The sequence below is a fragment of the Rhinolophus sinicus genome, linkage group LG01 (genome assembly GCF_036562045.2).
Source record: "Rhinolophus sinicus isolate RSC01 linkage group LG01, ASM3656204v1, whole genome shotgun sequence".
In the NCBI taxonomy this organism is placed as follows: Eukaryota; Metazoa; Chordata; class Mammalia; order Chiroptera; family Rhinolophidae; genus Rhinolophus; species Rhinolophus sinicus.
Window position 1 is genome coordinate 52393395 of NC_133751.1, and position 22516 is coordinate 52415910.

Sequence of the window (22516 nt, forward strand, 5' to 3'; positions counted from 1 at the left end):
TATTTATCCACTGGACCATAGTTTGCTAGTCCCTGGAGATACCAACATGAATCAGATAGCAAACCCACCCTCAAGTTGTTCCTGGTCCATGACAGGTCTGAAGCAAAAATAGCTCAAATTCAGAAAGAAAGTAGCAGTTGCCCTTATAGGAGTGCATATATAATGATTCAGGACATCCAAGGTAGGGGAGCTTCCTTTTATCTGAAGGGATGAGAAAGGGTTCCTCTTCTTTGAAGGATTTGTAAGGTGGATATACGAAGAGGGGTTTAAAGAAATTCTGAGCAAAATATTATCCAAGACAGGAGAGCAACCAGAAAAGTATGTAACCTAGTGGATAGAGTGCATAAAAAAAGCAGTTGTGAAATTCACATGGATAGTAGTGAGATGGGTTTGTGTTTTGAATACCTGTGTGTGGCAGACTACACAATCTTGGCTGCTAGGATCTGGGAAGAAGAAAGTGTTCCTTTCTCTTATATTATGTTCAGAGCTCCAAGCCCTAAATGCTGCTGTTTTCCTACGCCCTTAACTTTCTCCTCAACTTCATACAAATCAAAAGTCTTCACAAACATCATTCAAACATGTAGGTTATGGTCATAAAGACAATTGCCTTCTCCTAGGTTTCTGTGTAACTTCCTCTATTACAGTCTCTGTCTAAAAGACTTAAGATGCTGGAAAAAAATCTAACTTGTACACCAAAGAAATAATTTATGCATATGTATAGTAATCTGGGTCCCCTGAGGGAAGAGGAATGTAATATAAACAGAAGTGGCAATTATGGTAATTATAATTGTCCCTTGTTTTCCCAGGTTGTGTGCTGTTGAATTCTAGAAAGTTTTCCATTTGCTCTTCGTCGAGGTAACTCTCTGCTTTTATTTCCACAATGCAACAGGAACCAATATTTTTCATAATTATTTATATAAACATTTTTGCCATTTAATATCTGTCCCTCTTAGCTAAGTAAATTTAGGATTTTTCAATAACAACTATTGATGTCGGGATGTACATTTTAAATGGCTTTATAAATGAATTAGGCTATAAACCTTTTGAATTTAAGAACACGTCAAGTATGTTTACAAACTGATAATTTATTTGGGAGTCTTAGAGATTCTGCTGGTGATTTAAGATATTTAGAAGAGTTCTGCTTATTTCCTGGAAGTAAGTACATATCCGGCCTGAGAAGAGCACTGGGTCTTGCTCCTCAAAGTGTGATACAAAGACTGGCAGTATCATCAGCAGCTGGGAGCTCATTAGAAATTCAGAGCCTCAGGCCCCACCCCAGACCTGCTGAAGATAATCTGCATTAACCAGATGTCCAGGTGACTCCCAGGTGCGTTAACATTTGAATAGCACTGCCCTGGAGATCATTATTTTGCTCTTGTTTTATAAATGGGAAAAGAAAAGGTCTTTGGCCATGGTCACAGGAAATTGAGTCATTTCAATTTAAGACTTTGTATATTCCTGTCATCTGTATTTTTGAATAGCAAGGAATAAAGCCAAACACGTTACCTCCAATTAACAAATCCATAATTAATTAGTGAAATGATCTTCACTTCAAGTTTCACATTTTGTAGAACAAGCTGTTTGATTTGGCTGGGGCTCAGGCTGACATGTTTGTGAATTTCACAATTCACAGATGTTAGACACTCTCAGGCTAAGTAAGGGAAGAGAATGTCAAGTTTTAAATAGCTTCTCCCTCCTATTCTGGCTGAAACAACAAATAAAATATTTTTTTACTAAATACATTTTGAATTCAAATTTCTTATAAGGAAATGTCAAATTCCTCTGAAAAGAACTTTAGCTTGTCTCACAACTTTGAGAACTACTGATGTCACCAGTTCACAGGTGACTTCTGATTAGGGGGTGAATAGGAGATGTGAACTTGCCATGTTAGTGACACTTGGGCACACAAACTGTTTTTTTTTTTTTCCTGTTGGAGGCTATTTTAATTTAGCTTCTGAATCATATTTCATTCAATTTCCAAATCACAAAACCAGGGTAGGTTTACAGCCTGTGTTCCAAAAGGAAATAAATTATTCTTTATGTAGACTTTTCTGATATTATGTTAATTTTTAATATATGAACATTTTAAAGACTTTTACTCCCAAGTAGATTAAATCAAAGCAAAACCAAAACTAGCAAAAACAGTGACACAGATGAGAGTGAGACAAACTGATAGAAATTGAAATCAGTTAGAATGCTTTCATTAACAATTTGAAATAATTTTATAAACTGCAAAATAGCCTAAAATAACATATTATTTTCCATTTTAATATCACCTTAAGAAGATTGTGTATGTGTTTGTGTGCATGTGTATGTTTGAAGTAGGATTTTAAGAAACTCAACAAATATTTTTTTTTTCTTCATTTGGAGAAGGCAAATCTTCTCAGGGGATATGAATGGCTATCTCTTTCTCTTAGTTGAGAGGAAGAGTGAGTTCTAGGTTAAATATAATCAAGGAATTTCCCTGTCTTTGCTATTTGAGATTGTGACCACAACAGGCGGTTGGCTGAAAGGGAGAATGAAGGGGGGTGAGGGTGAGGGGGGAGGTGGACATGAATTAAAAAACAACCTTCCTAAGCAGCTCTGTAAACAATTTAGCTCCAGAAGCAGTTACAGAAGTCTTCAAATCAAATCAGTCTGAAGACACAATGAAATATTAATTAGCTGGAGCAGGGTGGACACTCATCAACTCGGTTCTGTTACAAAAGTGCAAGCTGCTGAAATTAAACTCTGATGCCATTCATGCCAGCATCCAATCACCAGAGAGACCAGAAGTTCAGAGATGCCTCCAAGTTGCCAACAAGTGTGGCCACTATACATCAAGGACTCTAAAGCCGTGGCAGAGGGGGAAGAACAACTTTAGAGAGGATGCCCAGCTGGTAAGATTTGACTGTTTCTGATGATTTAATTGCTTGATGAATCTCATTGGCTGAGATCAAGGAACGCTCCGCCCCTTTGCAAATGGGTGTGAAGGGGGAAGTGTCTAAACTATGTCTGATAGCATTTGACCCTATTGCTTTTAGCCTCCTGGCTTTATATCTATATATACACAGGTATATGTGTATATGTTATATAATTGTTCTCTACTTGTTGATATCAAGAGAGTTGAAGGAAATGAATTTTGAAACTTCACGGTGTGCCACACTACAGTACTGCCCCGACCCTTACATCCAGCGGTGAGTTTAAACGTGACATAACTTCTATCAAAACTTAATTGAGTGCCTTGTGTATTATGACTGTTTCTGCCATGTACAAAGAGCAACCCCTCCTTGTTCATGAGCACAGTGATATTATTTTGGACTTTCTGTTGACTTAAAGTGGCCTGTGTGTATCTTTTCTAATTATCTTTTTTAGTTCATGTCTGGATCTATAAAGTGACAAAGGTTGAAGACAATCTTACCATGGTTTCTTTAAAAAAAAAACACACACACCATTTTAAGATGTTTAAAATCTGTTATCTGCCTTGCTCAGCACTCATCCACCCAAGAAGAAGAAATTTCATTGGACAGGGATCATCTATGGATGATTTCCAAGTCAAAATAAACACAGAATAATTTTGATTTATACATTAAAAACAGATAAATAGTCATTGTTATACCAAGGAGATTATAGCTTGTCATTTTGCCTTTAAGAAATGTTTTCTTCTGGATTTGTTTCATAACAAACATCACCTTTTGACAAATCTGACTTTTAAAACTTGTGATTATACTGAATTTTACTTATGTTTATAGGAAGGAACATTTGCCTAGCACTAAGAAGGAATATTAGTGAGCATGCACGATGCATGTGTGTATGTGTTTCAAATTAGAGTTTGCTATTTTTAAACTGGTAAATGAAATCTGAACAGTGTTTTTCCAGTCATAAAGTTATGGGAGATATTCATGTCGTAGGTAGCAGTGTGATGTTGTTAATTCAACAGCATGAGATTTGATGTTGGAATTTCGTACTTTATTTTATAAGACTAATGAGAGAGGTCCTCTGAGTGTTGAAACGGTGGGGTTCAAAGGGGTTAACTTGTCATTCACCACCGGCGGTACTGAAGCTTCATACCAGAAGTGGAGTGGGCTCTGGGCAGGGCTCAGTTACTGTCACATTTCCGAGGCAATTACCGAAGATATGTGAGCTTTTTTCATTAATATGACTTGTCACCATGTGGAACACTAAGGCCGACTATGTAGGCTTTGCTTCTCTTTTTTGTGTGGTTTCTGGTGAGCTGTATGAGAAAGCAGAAGAGGAAGATAAGGCAGAAAGGTAAATGGAATGGTAGAGAAAGAAAAGAGAGGGAGAAAAAGGAAAGAAAGAGAGGAAGTAAGTTTGTGGTCTTTCAGGTGGAAATTGGAAATGTGAATGGTGTTTGAGTCTTGTCTTGCTATATGCCATGAACAATACTAGCAAAAATGAATGGCTCTGGAGTTTATATTCTTGGATAACTTGAAAATTAGATTTAGTTGGAGTGGGGGATAGGGTCAATAAAGAATAAAACACTAAAGGATGTTTCTCAAAATATTTTAAACACTAAATAAAACACTAAAGATGTTTCTCAAAATATTTTTCAGCCTCAAAATTTTTCTATTCCATTAAAAATCTTTTGAAATAATATTTCTAAGAGCATAATTCGGATGAAACATTAGTCGTATAATGCTCCCGTTTGAGGGCCTCTTTTTAAAAGTAGGTACTTGGATCTACCTCAGCTCTAGAAGCAACTTTTTCTATTGATTAGCAACCCGCACATTAATCTGATACACCTCTGTCTAGAGGCATTTCTAGTGATTGGTGAGAGAGGCCTGTGAATATAAGTAAATGAGGAAATTGTTTTTCATATTATCCCCACAAACTATTAATTCATGGAGCAAATATCATCTCAGTTTTTGACAGATTGTGAAATTCAAAATAATAATAGTATTTTAACATAGTTTTAAATTTTCCTGAATGTCCTGAGCTTTAATAATGGTGATTGTCCCTTTTGGGGAAAGGAGGGAAGTATGTTGGGGAGCTGTGAGATTGCAGGGCAGGGTAACCAAGGACCATTTATTTGTCTAATGAATTGTTTTAGGCAAGATTATGTACTTCCCATTTGTAATAAAAACTGGAAAATAAATGAATGAGCATACATATATATGTATATTAATGAGCATAAATATATTAATGAGAATAAAATATATGTAGCTGAGCATCTATTCTGAGTAAAGCACCGGAAATACAAAAATGAATAAGATATGGCTGTAATGTTCATTTATTTGACTCTATAGTATAATACTTCTACGTTAATAACAGCTATATTTTCCTCAAATATTTTAACTATTCTGTCATATTTTAAGGATTGAATTAGCACTACTTTCCTGTCTGTACTACGTAGTGAATACATGAATGAATAAGTGAAAGATCACTGTGAATAATCTATGATACCATTATTGTCAAACCAAGAAACACACAATATTCACTTTGATGCCTAATGAGTGAATGGGTTTGAGTTGGTTTTGCTTAGCGGACAACCTTTGTTGTTCTCAGTTTACAAAATCTATTTTAAGATAGACCAAATTTAATCATTCCATAATCATAGTCATCTACATAGTTAAATTTGTCATTTTCTTGACCTTGTCTTTAGAAAGAAGTCGTGAAAGAACTTTCAAAAAAAGAAAGAACAGGATATCTTGTTATTTTTAACTCCAAGCTACCTTAATGCTTGGAGGAATTTCTTTTTATCACTAACAGAATAAATGAGAGATGCTATTATCATTCATTACTGAATACTAATACCATTCCCCCCAAAAAAACCCCACAATTTTAATATACACTTGAAAGTATTACGACAATCATTCTCTAAGTTAAAATTGAGATTTCACCCCCTGCTTTTTTCCTTTGTACTTGATTATATTGACGTTTAGTTTTTCTCTGATGTTGAAGCTAATTTACTTTAGTTTTTGCAAAAACTGTTCTGAAAAGAAGAAGAGAAAGTGAACAAAATTAGATCTTGTCACTTTATTACTAATTTATTTTAATAAAAATATTGAAACATAGATGAAGTGATGCAAGATAAATAAATAAGAGTCAATCGGTAAGTTACCACTCACTTATAAATAAAAACTTTATGCGACGAGTTCCATTTGTTTATTTTTTATTATATAAATACTTAAAATAAGGCTAAAATTATCAATGTAGAAGCTAAATCTTTGTTCATTTATTGTTTAGGTTATAATTTGGGCCTTTCTGAATCCCTTTATTTTTTAGAATTGCCATTTAAAAAAATAAATGTTTTGAAAATTGATTTTTTTAAACCAAGTACTACTAAAAGACAGATGAAATTCTTTCACAAGAAGCTGAAACTGCGAAAGTACTGAATGGATGAGTAGGAAGTGTTTCCTGTACAAATTACATATCGATTGTGAATTTTATGCTCTACTAGCTTAAAGGTCAACTTTATTAGCTGTGCTTTCTAAATATATCCTAAAAGGAAGGGTGGTGACAGTGAACTTATAGTGGAAGATCATTTCATTAACATCACGTAAAGGCAGGTGTAGTTCTTTGTTGGGTGTCCTCCATTTGCCCCGTTACATCCATCTCCATCCTCCTCCTTCTTGTTCTATACCCCAGAAAGTTGCCTTCTAAATATTGCGATGACAGTTCATTTCTCCTCTCGTTTCCTCTTGGGTTCAACCCCTGGGAACCTCTAACAGGAGATCGAAGGATATGGAGAGAGTGAAGTTGGGGATGTTTCCCTGGCCATGTCCCTTTTGGGTTTTCTACAGAAGGGTACAGATCCTGTCAGAGGTCTTGCCTCGGTCCAGGTGTCTTGATTTCCAGTAACTGTTCCCTACTCTCCCATACCTTCTAGCTTAGGAGTGATAACCATCCCTAGTCACTGCTAACTCCAAAAAGCCATACCAAATCCCTTATCCATTGATAAATAGTCCCTTCATTAAACTCTCTTCATTGACTCTTTTTTCCTGTGCTCTTTTTGCTGCCAGGATTCTGGCAAGTTCAAAAATAAAAATATGCCCATAGTGTTATGTGCATATGAAGACTTTAAAAAACTGACATAACATAGATAATAAACTTTCTGATGTAAGATAAAGGGTGTATACATCCACTTCAATAAACAAACCTGATTTTAGTAAGGCCAATTTATTAATTTTAGCCATTTCCATAATCACTGAGTTTCTCTATCTGACTGAAAGGAATGAGCCAACATGCTACAGTCTGTGAATATTTATATCAGCATTTGAAATGAAGCAAGGCAGAGGACAGGAAGAATTATTTCATAAAGAAATATGAAGATACCATTTATCAACAGGGACTAATGTATCCACCAGTTGTAACCAGGGAAAAACTGCTTTAAATCCTTACAATTTTCACAAGAATAAGTTTTAAAAGACTTTTATGACCAACTGTGGTCAGCCAAAATTATGATGCATTACATCTCTGTATGCTGCTCCTGAGCTCTGTGTGAGCTGAGTGCATGTAGGACTTGTCACAAGATCTGGATAATAGTCTTAACTCCACCACAAAATGATTATGTGACCGTCATGAAATTACTTAAGCTATTGAAATCAAAGTTTTCTCATAAGATAAGTTGCAGGTAACAAACTCTGATCTACTGTTCACAGATAAGACTTTGGAGAATTAAATATGAACCCAGCTAAACTCTGAAATTCATCCCCTTAGTGTATTTGCTCAGTCCTACTCTTATGTGGGTAGATCAACAGCAGACTGGGGGTCCTTTCCCAGCAACAATTGTGTCCTCATGTAGGCATACCTTATGTTCCATTTTGCTCTATATCATCTTTAAATTGAGAACAAAGATCATTATGGGCCTTGACATAATCTTGGCCTGTGTCTCCTAATTCTTATACTTTAGAAATGAGAAATTTGAATCCCTGAGGGGTTAAGTGATTTGCCCAAAATCATGCAACAGAGTAGTAGCAGAACCAGGTCTGGAATTCAAGTGTCTTGACTCCCAGTTCATTGCTATTTCTACCATAAAACATAACATTGTATTAGATCTATATAGAACTTTATGGTTAACAAAGTATTTTCCAAAACATTAAGTGTCATATCCACCTGGAAGGTGGGCTGGTGTGGTAGACAGAATAATCGCCTCCAAAGGCAGCCACATCCTAATCATCAGAACCTTTCAAGTTGCTCTGTTACACAGCAAAGGGAACTAAGATTGCGGATGGAATTAATGCTGCTAATCAGCTGGCCTTAAAATAGGTAGATTATCTTAGATTATTCATGTGGACCCAATGTAATCACTAGAGTCCTTAAAAGTGGAAGTGGGAGAAAGAGTCAGAGTGATATGATGTGAGAAAAGACTCCGCAGATTTTGAAGGTGGAAGAGGATCATGAGCCAAAGAAACTGGCAGACTTTAGAAGCCTGAAAAGACCTGACCTACAGAACTGTAAAATAATATGTTTGTATTGGTTTAAGCTGCACAGTTGTGGAAACTTGTTACAGCAACATTAGGAAACTAATTCACCAGGGAAAGGATTTTTATCCCCAAATAGTAGCTATGGAAACTAAAACTTCTTTTGTTTTGATTGTTTGTTTAAAGTAGTCCATGATTTTATTTGTTTGTTTGTTTCTTTGGTGCTGAGTGGGGAAGGTAGAAGGTGTGAGTAAGAGACAATTCTAGACCTCAGGAAATCTGAAGTAGAACTACCTGTACAGAAATAATACAAAGAGGTACAAGGAAGGATAGAAGCACACCAGCTCCTGGGCTGGAGACTGCAAGTGCAAACCACCCAACCTGGAGGCTGCAAGTTGAAAGGGTGATTTTTGTTATTAGCATCAGTTAAAGTTTCTCAAAATGCTTTACACAAAGGTATATTTGACTCTTAGTAACTGAAAGTATGAGGCCAAAGTTCAGATTCAGGAAGCCACAGTGATATACATGTTCACTTCTGATGTCAGGAATTCAGAGAGATGTGATATCAACACCTGAGACTATGATTTGATAAGTCTAGGTTGAGTTTTAGAATTGTTTTATAAACAAAGAACAATTTTCATTCATGTAGTTCTCAGACCACTCTTGGGAAAACAGCTCCAGACCTTCAGGTGCTGTAAGGTTCCCAGTTAATTTTAGGTTTACAATTACATCGATGCTTCCCTTTGAAAAAGTTGATGATAAGGAGAAGGAATGCAAAATCAGCATTTTTATCAAGCGCCCCAGATGATTTGTTTGTTTGCAAACCCAATTTTGAGAACTGCTACCTATAGTCAGGAAAATATGGACTGAATGTACCAATAAAAGCTCATAAAACAGTATCCAGTCATAGGAACAACAGACCCATGCCTTCCCAAAGAGAGACTTCGTGTACTCGCTGTACTTAAAAGCCAAGTGGATTGTGAGATTAAAGTGGCAATTTTCAATCTGTTTCAAGTTAAGAGAGCCAAGTTTCTGATTAGCTGTTTTGCAGCTCAAATTTGTCCTGACAGGGTTTCTATCTTCTTTAAAGAACTCACCAATGAATAGTCCTCCAGCAATAAGTGATAGATGGATAAAGCACTATAATTATGATCAAAGTCCAAAGACTCCGGTCTATATAATTATGCACTTCCCAACCTCTAAAAGTCACTTTGTTCTATTTAAAATCGGATGAGAAATGGACATGGGGTGATGTGTACTTATTGGTTAGTCAAGGTTTTGGAAATGACAGTTATTAACATTTCTGTTTTACCTTAAGCCATAATATTTGTGGATAACTTAGATGGAGAGAACTAATTGTCTATTCTTATTATCATTGTTTACCTTCCATTCTCCACTTATATCTGACTCTCTTTTTATTGTGAATGAGATTCTTTGAAGTTCAAAATGAAATCGTTAAGTTTAAGAGCAATGTAAGGGCTCAAAATGACCTTGCCACTTTCAAATTTTCAGTAACTTTTTCTTTTGTTTCAAATGAGCAAACTTAATTTGCCAAGTTGAACAGCAACCACCCATTCTCATGTTCCACAAACCGGCAGCTCTCTCATAATTGAGGGCAAAACCAGTGTCATAATAATGTTAAGACTGATAAAGCATTTTAAGTCAACAAGTACAAAATTGGAAGCTGGTGTGATAATTTAATTAGCCACATGAATATCTAGAGTAGATTTTTAATGAAACCTTTATTACATATGTGGTGTATATTGAAATAAATAATATATTACATATAAATTCATGATAGGAATAATAATGTTTTGCCCCAAAAATAAGACTGACCCCAAAAATAAGCTTCAGTTAAGATCGTCAGCCAGACGGACGCGTTTAGAACAATATGATGATGTTCCAGAAGAAGATGGCATGACTGTATTTGAATAAATGTAGATTGTTGTACATGAAAAAATAAGACAGCCCCTGAAAATATGCCCTAATGTGTCTTTTGGAGTAAAAATTAATATACGACACGGTCTTATTTTCGGGGAAACACAGTATTACCATAGAGACTTTTGCTTCTAAAGTATCTTATACCTTAAGATGGTAGGTTGCATTTAACTTATCCTCCCATCATATGGTGATATTTCCTCAAAGTAGTCCAGTTTGAGAGCTATCTTAAAAATACCAAGCTTTACATATTCTGTTTGAAATTCATCATTGGCTTTTTTTTCTTTTCTGTCTCTGTGAAGCGTCCATTTTCGTGCTTGAATTTAATACTGCCATTTACCTCGAACTACATAAATATAGTATATTTATTAAATTATTCGATGAGCAAACTTACTTTCTTCCAACTTTTCCATGCTACTACATACTCCTTTAAATAAAAAGTGCTAATAAGATGCATGTTTCATTTTATTGTTTTTTTGTTTTTTTTTAATTTCTTGTCTTATCTCAGGCAATGAATGAAAACTTTTTGCTTGACAGGATTTTCAAACTAAGTTATGAGCATCAATACTTCTATTCAAGATTTTTTTTTCAGCATCACAACTGATTCTATTAAATAGGATAAATCTTCGCATCTAAAAAAAAATCACAAATCTATTTTTTAGTGTCCTATAGAGGCTGATGTGGCTTTAACTGAGATTTCCTCACAAAAACTTGAAATATGAATGAATGACTTATCTTCGGGGAGGTACTGGTATGAATGTAGACGATCTTAAATGTTGCATTTGCACTGACACACATTATACAGAATCTCATGCGGAATTATGTCTTGTCACTAAGCAAAAGTCTTCATTGCTGCGCTGTCTATGGATACACTACTGGCCTTTCTATCTGGCATTTGCATCCCACCTTATCATACTACACAAAATTTATATACTATCTTACCTCTAAGTCTTAAATCCTTCAAAGCAGTAAAATGGAAAGCTCATTTTTTTCTCTCTACTTCTCTGCTTCCTTTCCTTCTTGTCTTTCTCTCTTTCGTAGCTCTGTATTTTTTTGCATCGTGGGAGGCAAAAGCTGAAAATATCACAAAGCACTCTTTTTTAACCAGTCCATGCTTGGTTCTGGTAATGTAAAATCAGGGCATTTTGTAAGCAAACGTGAGAAATCACGACAACAAAATATAAAAAAATAAAAACACATAAACAAAACTGACAAAATATATGACTTTTGGATTTTACAGGGAAAAAATTATCTAGTTTATCTGAGTTGCATATTTTAAAGGAGTTTTGTAAATTAACTAATAATTAAATAAATGTAAAAATAATGTTGTTTGGCGTGACAAGGAAGAATAGAAAAAGAAAAACAATAATGCCTGAAAATAGTTCAACCTTATTTTAAACTCTAAAACGATTCAATAATTATCAGTAAATATTTACTAAATGCTAGATGTTGGATATATGATAAGAAGTTTTAAAATTCTAAGTTTTTAAGCACTTATTTTTATTGTAGAAAATCTGATTCTAGAATCATCTGAATTAAGTTAGAGGTAATGGAAGACTTTAGAAGCTCAGGTAGAAACAAATGTCAGAGAACTTTAGGTATCTCAAATGAAACGTGTTCAGGTGAGTGTACTTGTGATTTCATATTAATTATATCAAAAAATTAGTTATTAAACAAATGACATGTCCTCAACAATAATGGAAGCCAACAACAACAGAATCTGGTAAAACAGTTGTTTTCCATGTCATCTTCTAGGTCCGTGATTTTTTATACATAGAAGTTATAATCATAAAATAATTCCAATGTCTTATTTATTATATAAATTACATAAGAACTTTGCATTTGTCATGTATTTTTGCATTTATCGTATAAGTAACTGCATAATGAGCTCATCATCAGTTCATCATTAGTAAACTAATTTAACCAAGGTGACATAACCAGTAAGTGGAAGGACCTCTTTGTATTTGCATTCTCCCGAGTTAGAACTTGAACCCAGGACTACCTGATTTAAAAACTTTTGCTGTTTCCCTCTACGATATGCTCCCACCTAAGAAGTGAGAGGGTTGGCAAATAAAAGGCTATACCTACCGTGTTTCCCCGAAAATAAGACCTAAGTGGAAAATAAGCCCTAGCATGATTTTTCAGGATGACATTCTCTGAACATAAGCCTTAATGCATCTTTTGGAGCAAAACTTAATATAAGACCCGGTCTTATTTTCAGGGAAACATGGTATATATTTTTTAAGTTTCTGGAAAACATTACTGTTTAAAATGGCACGCCAGTGTATTTTGCCAAATAGTTCTAGCTTTGAATATTATTTTTAAATCTTGTTAATTTAATAGCTATAAAATAACTTGTGGTTTTAATTAGCACTTTTTATTAACTGCAATTACAATTATAATTACAGAAACCAAAATTACTAATTTTAAAAGATTTCAACTTTTGATCCTGTATTTTTAGAAAATGAGAATGAGACATAAACAAGCTAAATATCTACTATTTATTGAATTCTCACTACATGTCAGAAACTGTTCTAAGCACTTTACATATTTAATTTTACACAATGAATCTTAAAACCACTTCAAGAGGTATTTACTAGTATGTATTGCTAACCAAGGGATAATAGTATAATGTTTAAGAAACTGGATTTTGGGGAAGTGTGCCATGGTCAATTTTCTCTGCCAATTATTAGATCTCCTAACTTACCCTCTCTGTGTCTGTTTTCTCACACATAAATGAGCATGATCATAGTAGTGGCTAACGGACTGGATTGCTTTGAGAATTAAACAAGTTCATTGTATAAATGGCTTAAGACAGCTTCTGGCACATAGCAAACACTGTAAAGGGAGTAGCTCTAATTATTGCTATTCTATAGATGAAGAAATTGAGGCACAGAGAGGCTATGCAAACTGCCCAGGGTAAAATAGCTAGACAATAGTAGAGATGAGTAGGATCCTGATTTCTGCAATGTGGTTTCTTTTTAATGGTCAGTGCCTTAATTAACTCTCAGTAAATAATATAGGAATAATTTTTAAGCATAAGGAAGACTTATGAAAGAGACCCTAAAAACTAATAATTTAACATTCTAGAAAAACAGTCTGAATCTAAAGAGGGAAAATGTTACCAACTATCATTTTTACCATTAATACAACCCAAGAGAGCTGAATTTGAGGACAATCTAGTCTACCTTTGGAAATAAACGAGATTCAGTCAGAGTAACTAGGACCTTATACACACGGTTTCAATTTCAAGAGATTGGAATTACCCAATTTGGAAACTTTGTACCACTTACTTCAAAAATTCTCCTTTAATTATCTTTTTTTTTTTCCTACCCCTTTGCTGTTGATAACTCACAAATCCCTCATTACCTAATTTCTGTTATTGAAATTTGCTCATTTAGATAGAACTCTCTTTCATATATTCTCAACTCCATCCAGATCAATCCCACTTTTTTCCCATTTCCACTCCACCAATGTGATTTTTTTTTTTTCAATGTGGTATTTTGACTTGCCACCATCTTTTGAACAAACTTTCCCTCCATCTTTGACTTTTTTCCTTTTATTCTCTGCTAGATCGGCTTAACTGAAAGCTGTTCTTTCTCTGAAAACACCCATATTGCCCATTGTTCTTCAGTAGAGGGCCAAGAGAAGAAACAAACATATTTCTTGCGCAACACTGCTGTTTTCAGATCATTGTTTATCCACTATCACTCAAGAATCTCATGTTTTCTGAAATCTCTACCATCAAAGTGATTTACTGAACTTTATGACAATTCACTGATCTTTAGGAGATTCTCTTTGGAACTTGGCTCCATGTTGCTCTTTATTTCTGCCAACTCTTTGAGTACTCTAATATCCCTTTGATAACCTTCCTACAATGTACTCTTATAGTTCCTGGACTTCCTCAACTCAAGGAACTCCAATTTCCACTCCATTTCAGTTACCAACTCACACGACTATGTCCTAGACTGCCTCATTACTTGAAGTTATTCCAGTCCTAAATCGTACTATCTTTACTTCCCTTTCTGGTCACAGACTATTGTCCCTTCATGTTTCTCACACCTTAGACTGCACTGATTCTGTCCCCTCGGCATACCCTTAAAACCTCCCCTGAGAAAACCCAATCCCTCCTCAAGGGTTGTCTTCATTTATATTTATTTCATAATGTCTTTTGTGCATGTTTACTTACAAGTTTCTGTTCACTTAATACATCCTCACTACTCAAAGTGTAGTGCATGAAATAATACAGATACTGGGGGCCCACATCAGTGCTACTAAATGGGAATTTGTATTTTAACAAGAACTAAAGTGAATTCATGAATACATTAAATTTGAGAAGCATTGCTCTAACCTAGTTCTCAGGGGTGACACAGCAATAGCAGTACCTGGCAATGTGTTAGAAATGCAAATTCTCAAGACCCATGTAAGCCCTAATGAATGAAAAAACCTGGAGCTGTGGCCCAACACACTCTTTATTGTAACACAGTCTTCAGGGGATTCTGATGTACATTGAAGTTTGAGAACCTGCCTATACAACTTTCAGAGGGAGGGACTTTCTTGTTTATTTTGATATTCTCTGTAACTGTCACTAATTTCCAATCCCCACTTCCTTACTCTGCTATTTTGTTCACATAATACACACCACTTTCCAAATACTATTTGACTTCCTTGTTTATTGTTTACCTGTCTTCCTACACTGGAAAGTAAGCAACAAGAGGACAGGATATTTGTCTGCTTTGTGCCCTGGTATATTCCAAACATCTAGAACAGAGCCTGGCACATATGGGTGCTCAGTAAATAACTGTTGACTGAATGGATTATGGAAAAAATAATAAAAAATATATTTATTTGCTTATAATACTTCTGATGACCAAGATACAATTTCTTTAAAATGAGTGAACATTTTTTGTTGAGAAAGTTTTCTTTTTTTGTCAGGGAAATGAGACTTAAAAGGGTTGGGTAACTGAATCAAGGTTACAGAGCTAGTCAGGGGGAGAATCAGGACTTACAGTCAGCATTTCATATGCAGAATTCAGTGTTCGTTTCACTATACTTTGCCACCTATCCTGTTCGTAAGCCTGGATGTCTTGTTTGTTCAAATCCCTCATGGTTGTTCAAATCCCTTGTAAAACCTTTTCACATATAGTATTTGAGCCATAGAGCTATTATTAGTTGCATTTTGTAGATAAAGAACCTGAAGGTAGAGAGCTAGTGACTTGTTGAATGTCACGCAGATGCTTAATTGAGGACAAAGGGAGGATTAGGTTTCTGGGAGCTAATCAAATAAGCTTTTTGTTATTACATACTATTTCTCTCCTGCAACTGTTCATTTAAAAAGTGTACTGAGTGCCATCTATGTGCCATGACCTATTCCAGTCTCCAGTGAGCAAAAATGCATCTCTTTTATCATGGACTTATATCTTCAGTCTACCAATAAGCATACGATATGTTGAGTGGTGAAAATTTTCTGCATAAAAATGAGGCTACATCAGGGCTATAGAGAGAGAATGACAGAGTCCGAAGGAATACTGTGTTAAATGGGATGGTCATCTAATAAGTTCTCTTAGATGAGGTGACCTTTGAGTAGAGATCTGAAGAAAATAAGGAAGGAATTTGAGAGACAAAGATAATTCCAGGGAGGGAATGCAAGGAGATCAGAGTGGCTAGAACAGAATGAGCAAGAACAGGGAGATAGGAGATAAGATCAATTGTTAGGGAGTAGGACTGTAAAGAAGGATGTTTTCTTCTTTTCTCTTACAAGGATTTTGTTTTGCCTTATACTTTAAAGAATCACTTTGGTTGTGTACTATGTGGGGAACAGACTCTAGAGACCAAGTCTAGGGGCTATTGATCTAGATGAGAGTTAATCGTGCTTTGTAATAAGGTGGTAAAAAATGGTAGTATCTAGGATATATTTCAAAAAATAACAAATGGATATGTTGAAGTTTGTAGAGATGGACCTTATTTCAGGCTTAAATGTCATCTGTAGAAGGGCATCTTGTTCCCACAGCATGGTGTTACCTGAGTGAGTATGTGTCAATCCAAAGCTATCTCTCAACTTTGAAAGCTTAGAAGCCTGATGTATCAGCCCAAGAACAATTCCTTGGTTAACAATACACTCAGAGATTAATTGATATATGAAAAATAAGAAATCCAATGTGTTACCTCTTACAATGAGAGACATTATCTTGAATACATTTCTGTTGGCTGATAATCATATTCTTTTTCTGTATACACATTGTTGGGGGATACCAAATTAGATTCAGCATGTTGATAGATGAATATGGCATAGCAGAAAAATGGTAGGTAGATGGACAACTTGAAGCTTGATGCATTCATCTCCCTACAGCTAACTTCATAAAGATATACCCACTGAAAGCACCTTATAGAGACTCATGTTCTTGGATCAGAATATACATGTGCTGAGACAGAGTGAAAGACCCAACAGTCAAAATATTCCTCAGCCTTGACCAATGACCAGCAAATGCTCCTCCCTCCCACTAGCATATTCTTCCTTTAGATATGTTAATATGTTTGATCATATTTCACTCTAGTTTTAGCAGACATCAGTCTGTCTCTTTGGTGATGTTGCCAAAGAGATCAACTATATTTTTCTTCTATTCAGAAAAGGCAATCGATCTTATTTCTTAGTTGTCTCCATTATATGTCACTGTTATAAACTATCCAATTCCCCTAAAACTCTGCTCAGTAGAGTTATCTACTAAATTTAGACTGATTGAATCAAAACAAGTAGTTTTCTTTTCAAATCATGGTACCTCCTGGTCACCATTGTTGTTGATCATAATACTCAAACTAATTTTTAGATGCCTCTGTTCAATGTACCTAAAACTACACCTTTTTAGATATATGGCAGGTCAGCTTTCCTGAGCTGTAATTATTAAGTAAAATTTCCTTGAGTGTTTAATTTTCTTAGAGCTTTTGCACTAAACTATGTTTATTATAGGATGCTTGTCTAGTTTTCTATATTTTTAGGGGATTAAATCTAAACTGGTAATTTTAGTCTTTGTTATTTTAGCACCAAAGGAGTGTGTTAGGGAGAAGCATCTCAAGTCTTTAATGTGGTCCTTTGTGTTTGGTGGAGAAATGGTTGAATTTCAGCCCACCCTCCACTAAGACTGAAGAGATTAAAGAATCAAATGATGATTAGATCCTCTCTTTATGTGTGTTTATGTTATTCATAATAAATGCTATATGCCTAATCTTCCATTTATTTGTGAGACAACTTTGTGCTTATTAGCTAAAGCTGGGAAAGCATAAGACTCATTTGCCAGCAAGATGTCTTAAATACAAGAACAGTTGAAGTACTCCACTAAACATGTGAAATACACATTTACTTAAGTACAAGAATGTTAACACCAAATTTTTAATTTAAAAAACATATTAACCATTCCAAAGAAACAAATGACAGGGATCATTCATGACAAAATGAAAATATAGATTATTAAACTGAAATGTATGTGGAAGAAGATAAGTTATATTTTCTTCTACATGCTATATAACAAGAAAATTGGTTTAATCTTAGAATCAATTCATAATTATTTTGCTTACTGACTTTGATATTAGAACATAAAATTATCTCAGGTTTCTATTAAGGAAGTTTGCTAAGGGATAAAAAGTGCACATATTTTTGGTATATATATATATATATATATATACATGTATATTATGTATAAACTAATTTTAAGAAATATTTTTCAACTGATTCTTTGTGGGAAACAATGATATTGCTATTCTTTTCCTTGTGAGAAACTAGGGTTCTCAGATATGCCAATGTTGTAATGAGTTCTTACAAAAGTATCTAAAAAAGAAATATCCTAAAGAAATGATCAAAAGAATAAATAAGTTAAAAAATCTAGAAATTACAAAATCTTTTCATAGTTGTATTAATGACCTAGTTATTTAGGAATCTCTTATGTACAGAGATATTAATATCTAACACTCAGGTTTCAACATAAAATTTCCTGGCCCATCTCTTTCATGCCATGTCCTCCTATTTTCCATTGTCACATGCCCTCAATATAATTTTTGTTCAGTTTGATGAGCTGGAAGTTATCTTAATTGGGTTACTGGAGAGAAGCCAAATTTTAGCATTTGCATTCCTCTGAGAACACCTGAGTGGGAAGATCATGAGACAGCTTTTGAACTATAACACCCTGCAATAACTTTTGTAGTAATGTCAAGCCTTGGTTATCAGTTAGGAAGAAATGCCATAGCTAATCTCTTCATGGACTCACAGAATTTGTGGGAATGAAAGGAACATTAGTGATTTTTTTTAAAGCTACTTTTAGTCTATTGGAACACAAATAACTAGAAATTGAGACATCTGTTACTATCAAATCTTTAAAAAAATGTTAGTGAGACTTCTGTTTTGACTCTAATGAGTAAGGTTCTCAGAGTTTGTCACCGCTTCTCTTACAACAAGGAAAATCTGGACCAAAAAAAAAGTAAATAACTTTTCTTATATCTGTCAGAGAAGTGAGATTGAGAGATATATGGTCATCATAAAATCTGAAGAGATAGATGAATTCAGAGAGATATAGCAGCAATCTGCTTAACTGCAGCAGAAGCCATAAAATGGTAGGAATATTTAACTGTAATATTGATGAAGTACTAGAAGTTTCATCAACTGTCTTAACAGTGAGAGACCTCGGAATTGAAGTCTTAGGGGAGACCCATACTTTCCTGGGCTTCTATCAGAAACTCTGGCTGGTTCTTAATGTGAGGATCTGAATTAGATCCCTCACTGAAGGGGAGGAAAGAGAATTATACAGAGATTTTTCTCCACAACACCACCAAAAGGTTATTATCCAGAGGAAAAGACTTTGTCAGGGGCTCATCAGTTGGGAATGTTCCCACGCATGCCCCATTCAGGTTTAATGTCTTAGGAAAAATAACATAGTCAACACGGGACATGATTTCAAGGAAATAGGTTTGAATATTGCAGTCAGAAAGGGGAGTAGGAGGTGGAGGGAATAAATTGGAGAAACACTTGTGACGAACACCATGATACAGACCCACTGAAAACTGAGATTTAATTAGAATACTATAGGACCTTTCCCCTCCCCAACACTTTGCCACTACACCACTGGACTCTAGTATAATAGTAGTAGATTGCAGCTGAAAGAGCTGCAAGGGACAGATTCTCACACAAGAAAGACCAAAGTCAAAAGAGGAGATAAAGATAGGAAAGAGGAATTTGAAGATTCTGATATCTATACCTACAGCGAACTTTAATCATAGCCTGACTTCTAGTTATATTAATATAAATAATCACATTAAATGCCGACTTACTTCAGTTCTTATTACCTTATTACATGTTCAACTTCCAATGTAGAATTCTAAAGCACGTAAAAGGTATAAAAGTCACAATATGAAGAACGAAATAATCATCATAACCAGACTCAGTTATGGCATAGGTAGTGGACTTATATAACAGGAGACTAATATATTAAGGTTCATAATAGAAAAAGTCAAATACGTGCAAAAATACATGAATAATATAAGAAGAGAAATGGAAATTTTAAGAAAGAATCTAAAGGAAATGTAGGAATTGAAAATGTTATAACACTGTGACCAAGTAGGATTTATCTCAGTAATGTAAGGATGGTTCAACATTTAAAAATCAATTAATGTAATCTGTCACATCAACAGGCTAATGTAAATCACAGGATTATATCAATAGATGCAGAAAAAGTATCTGACAGAATCCAAAACTCATTCATAATAAAAACTCCCAGCAAACTAGAATAAATGGACCTTTGTCCTGTTGATTAATATATATGTATATTAATATATATAATATATATATTATACATGCACACACACAACTGATGGCTATACACACACACACACACACAACTGATGGCTAACATCGTACTTAATGGTGAAAAACTAGAAGCTTTCCTGCTAAAATCAGAGAGAGGCAAGTAAGTCCCCTCTCACTGCTGCTTTTCAATATCGTACTTGAAGTTGTAATTGACACATGACAAGAAAAGGAAATAAAAGGTATGCAGATCAGGAAGGAAGAAATAAACCTCTTGGAACTAATCGGCAAGTATAAGCAAGTTTGCATGATATAAGTTTAATATGCAAAAGCCGATTGCTTTTCTATGTACTACTAGAAGTAAACAGCGGAATTTGAAGTGAAAAACATGATACTATTTACATTCAAATGCAAAAAATAAAATATTTAGGTAAAAATCTAACAAAATATGTACAAGATCAATATGAGGAAAACTACAAAATACTGATGAAAGAAATCAAAGAATAACTAAATAAATGGAGAGATATTTTGTGTTTATTGAAATGGAGATTTAATATTGTCAAAATGCCAGTTCTTCTCAAACTGACCTATACATCCATCACAATCCGTATCGAAATCCGAGGAAGTTATTTTGACAAACTGATTCTAAAGTATATATGGGAGACAAAAGACCCAGAATGGTAAAGACAGTGTTGAAGGAGAACAAAACTGGAGAACTGACACTACCCAATCTCAAGACTTAACATAAAGCCGCAGAAATCAAGACAGTGTGTTATTGGTGAAGAAATAGATAAACAGATTACAGAGCACAGAAATAGACTCACATAAATAGAGTGAACTGATGTTTGACAAAGGAGAAAGGAAATGCAATGGAGCAGAGATATCCTTTTTGACCAATGGTGCTGGAACAAGTGGACATCCACATGCAAAAATAAAAATAATCTAGACGCAGACCTCATACTCTACAATAAACAACAACAAAAACTCAAAATGTAATCATAGATCTAAATGTAAAACTCAAACTATAGCACTCCTAAAGATAATAGGAGAAAATCTAGATGACCTTGGATATGGCAATTACTTTTTTGATGTAATATCAAAGGCACAATCCACAAAATAAATAATTGATAAGCTGGACTTCATTAAAATGAAAAACTTCTACTCTGTGAAAGACAATGTCAAAAAATGACTAAACAAGCCACAGACTGGTAGCAAATATTTGCAAAAGACACAGCTGATAAAAGACTGTTATTCAAAATGCACAAAAAACTCTTATAGCTCAGCAATAAGAAAGTGGGCAAAAGACCTGAACAGACACCTCACCAAGAAAAATACACAGAGGGCGAATAAACACATGAAATGATGCTCAACAATGTCATTATGGAATTGGAAATTAAAACAATGAGATATCATTGTACATCTATTAGAATGGCTAAAAAAAAAAACACTGACGACACAAAATGCTAGGAAGGATGTGGAGCAGCATGAACTCTCAGTCATTGCTGGTGGGAATGCAAATGATACTGCCACTTTGGAAGACAGTTTGGCAGTTTCTTACAAAAAAAAACATAATTTTACAACATAATTCAGCAATTGTGTTCCTTTATATTTTCCAAAATGAGTTGAAAACTCATGTCCATGTAAAAATCTGCAAATGAATACAGCAGCATTATTCAGAATTGTCAAAAACTGAAAGCAACCGAGATGTACTTTAGTAGGTGACTTGATAAACTACAGTACATCCAGATGATGGAATATTATTCAGTGTTTTAAACAATGAGCTATCAAGCCATAAAAAAGTGGAGAAAACTTAACTTCATATTACGAAATGAAACAAGCCAATCTAAAACGCTACACAATGTATGATTCCAACTATATGACATTCTGGAAAAGGCAAAACTATGGGAGTACTAAAAGGATCGGTGGTGTCCAGGTTTTGGGGAGGGAGGGATGAATAGACAGAGCACTTAGGATTTTAGGGCATTGAAACTACTCTATATCATACTATTATGATGAATACATGTCATTATATATTTGGTCAAAGCCACTGAATGTACAGCACCAAGAATGAACATTAATGTAAACTATGGCCTTTGGGTGATAATGATGTGCCAACTTAGGTTCATCACTGTCATAAATACACCATTCTGGTTGACAGTGGGGGCGATTATGCATATATAACAGTAGATGATATATGGGAAATCTCTGTGCCTTCTGCTCAATTTTTCTGTGTACCTAAAATAAAGTCAATTAAAAAAAAACAAAAAAACAACCAAACAAAAAAACAGTATAACAACAAGGAAGAATGCCTTTTATGAGCTCATGAGTAGACTCATCAGTAGCCCACAGCTAGGGAATGAAGGAAAGAAGTAGTGAACTAGAAATTATGTCAGTAGATCTTCCCAAACTGAACTGCAAGGAGAAAAAT

The 22516-nt window shown here is 34.7% G+C and overlaps 1 protein-coding gene across 5 annotated transcripts in view; it reads left to right on the plus strand.

Moving 5' to 3' along the window:
* Positions 1 to 2638: 2638 nt before the first annotated feature.
* TP63 (tumor protein p63) overlaps positions 2639 to 22516 on the plus strand; it is a 221884-nt gene continuing 202006 nt past the window's right edge. For 3 of the 5 annotated variants that reach the window (XM_019743154.2, XM_019743156.2, XM_019743159.2), the window contains exon 1: positions 3010 to 3176. In XM_019743154.2, the coding sequence (XP_019598713.1) occupies positions 3058 to 3176 (119 nt within the window). In that variant the 5' untranslated portion in view covers positions 3010 to 3057. Of the gene's footprint in view, positions 2880 to 3009; positions 3177 to 22516 lie in introns of those variants that run through there. The other 2 variants (XM_074329390.1, XM_019743157.2) reach the window with 2 other exon arrangements.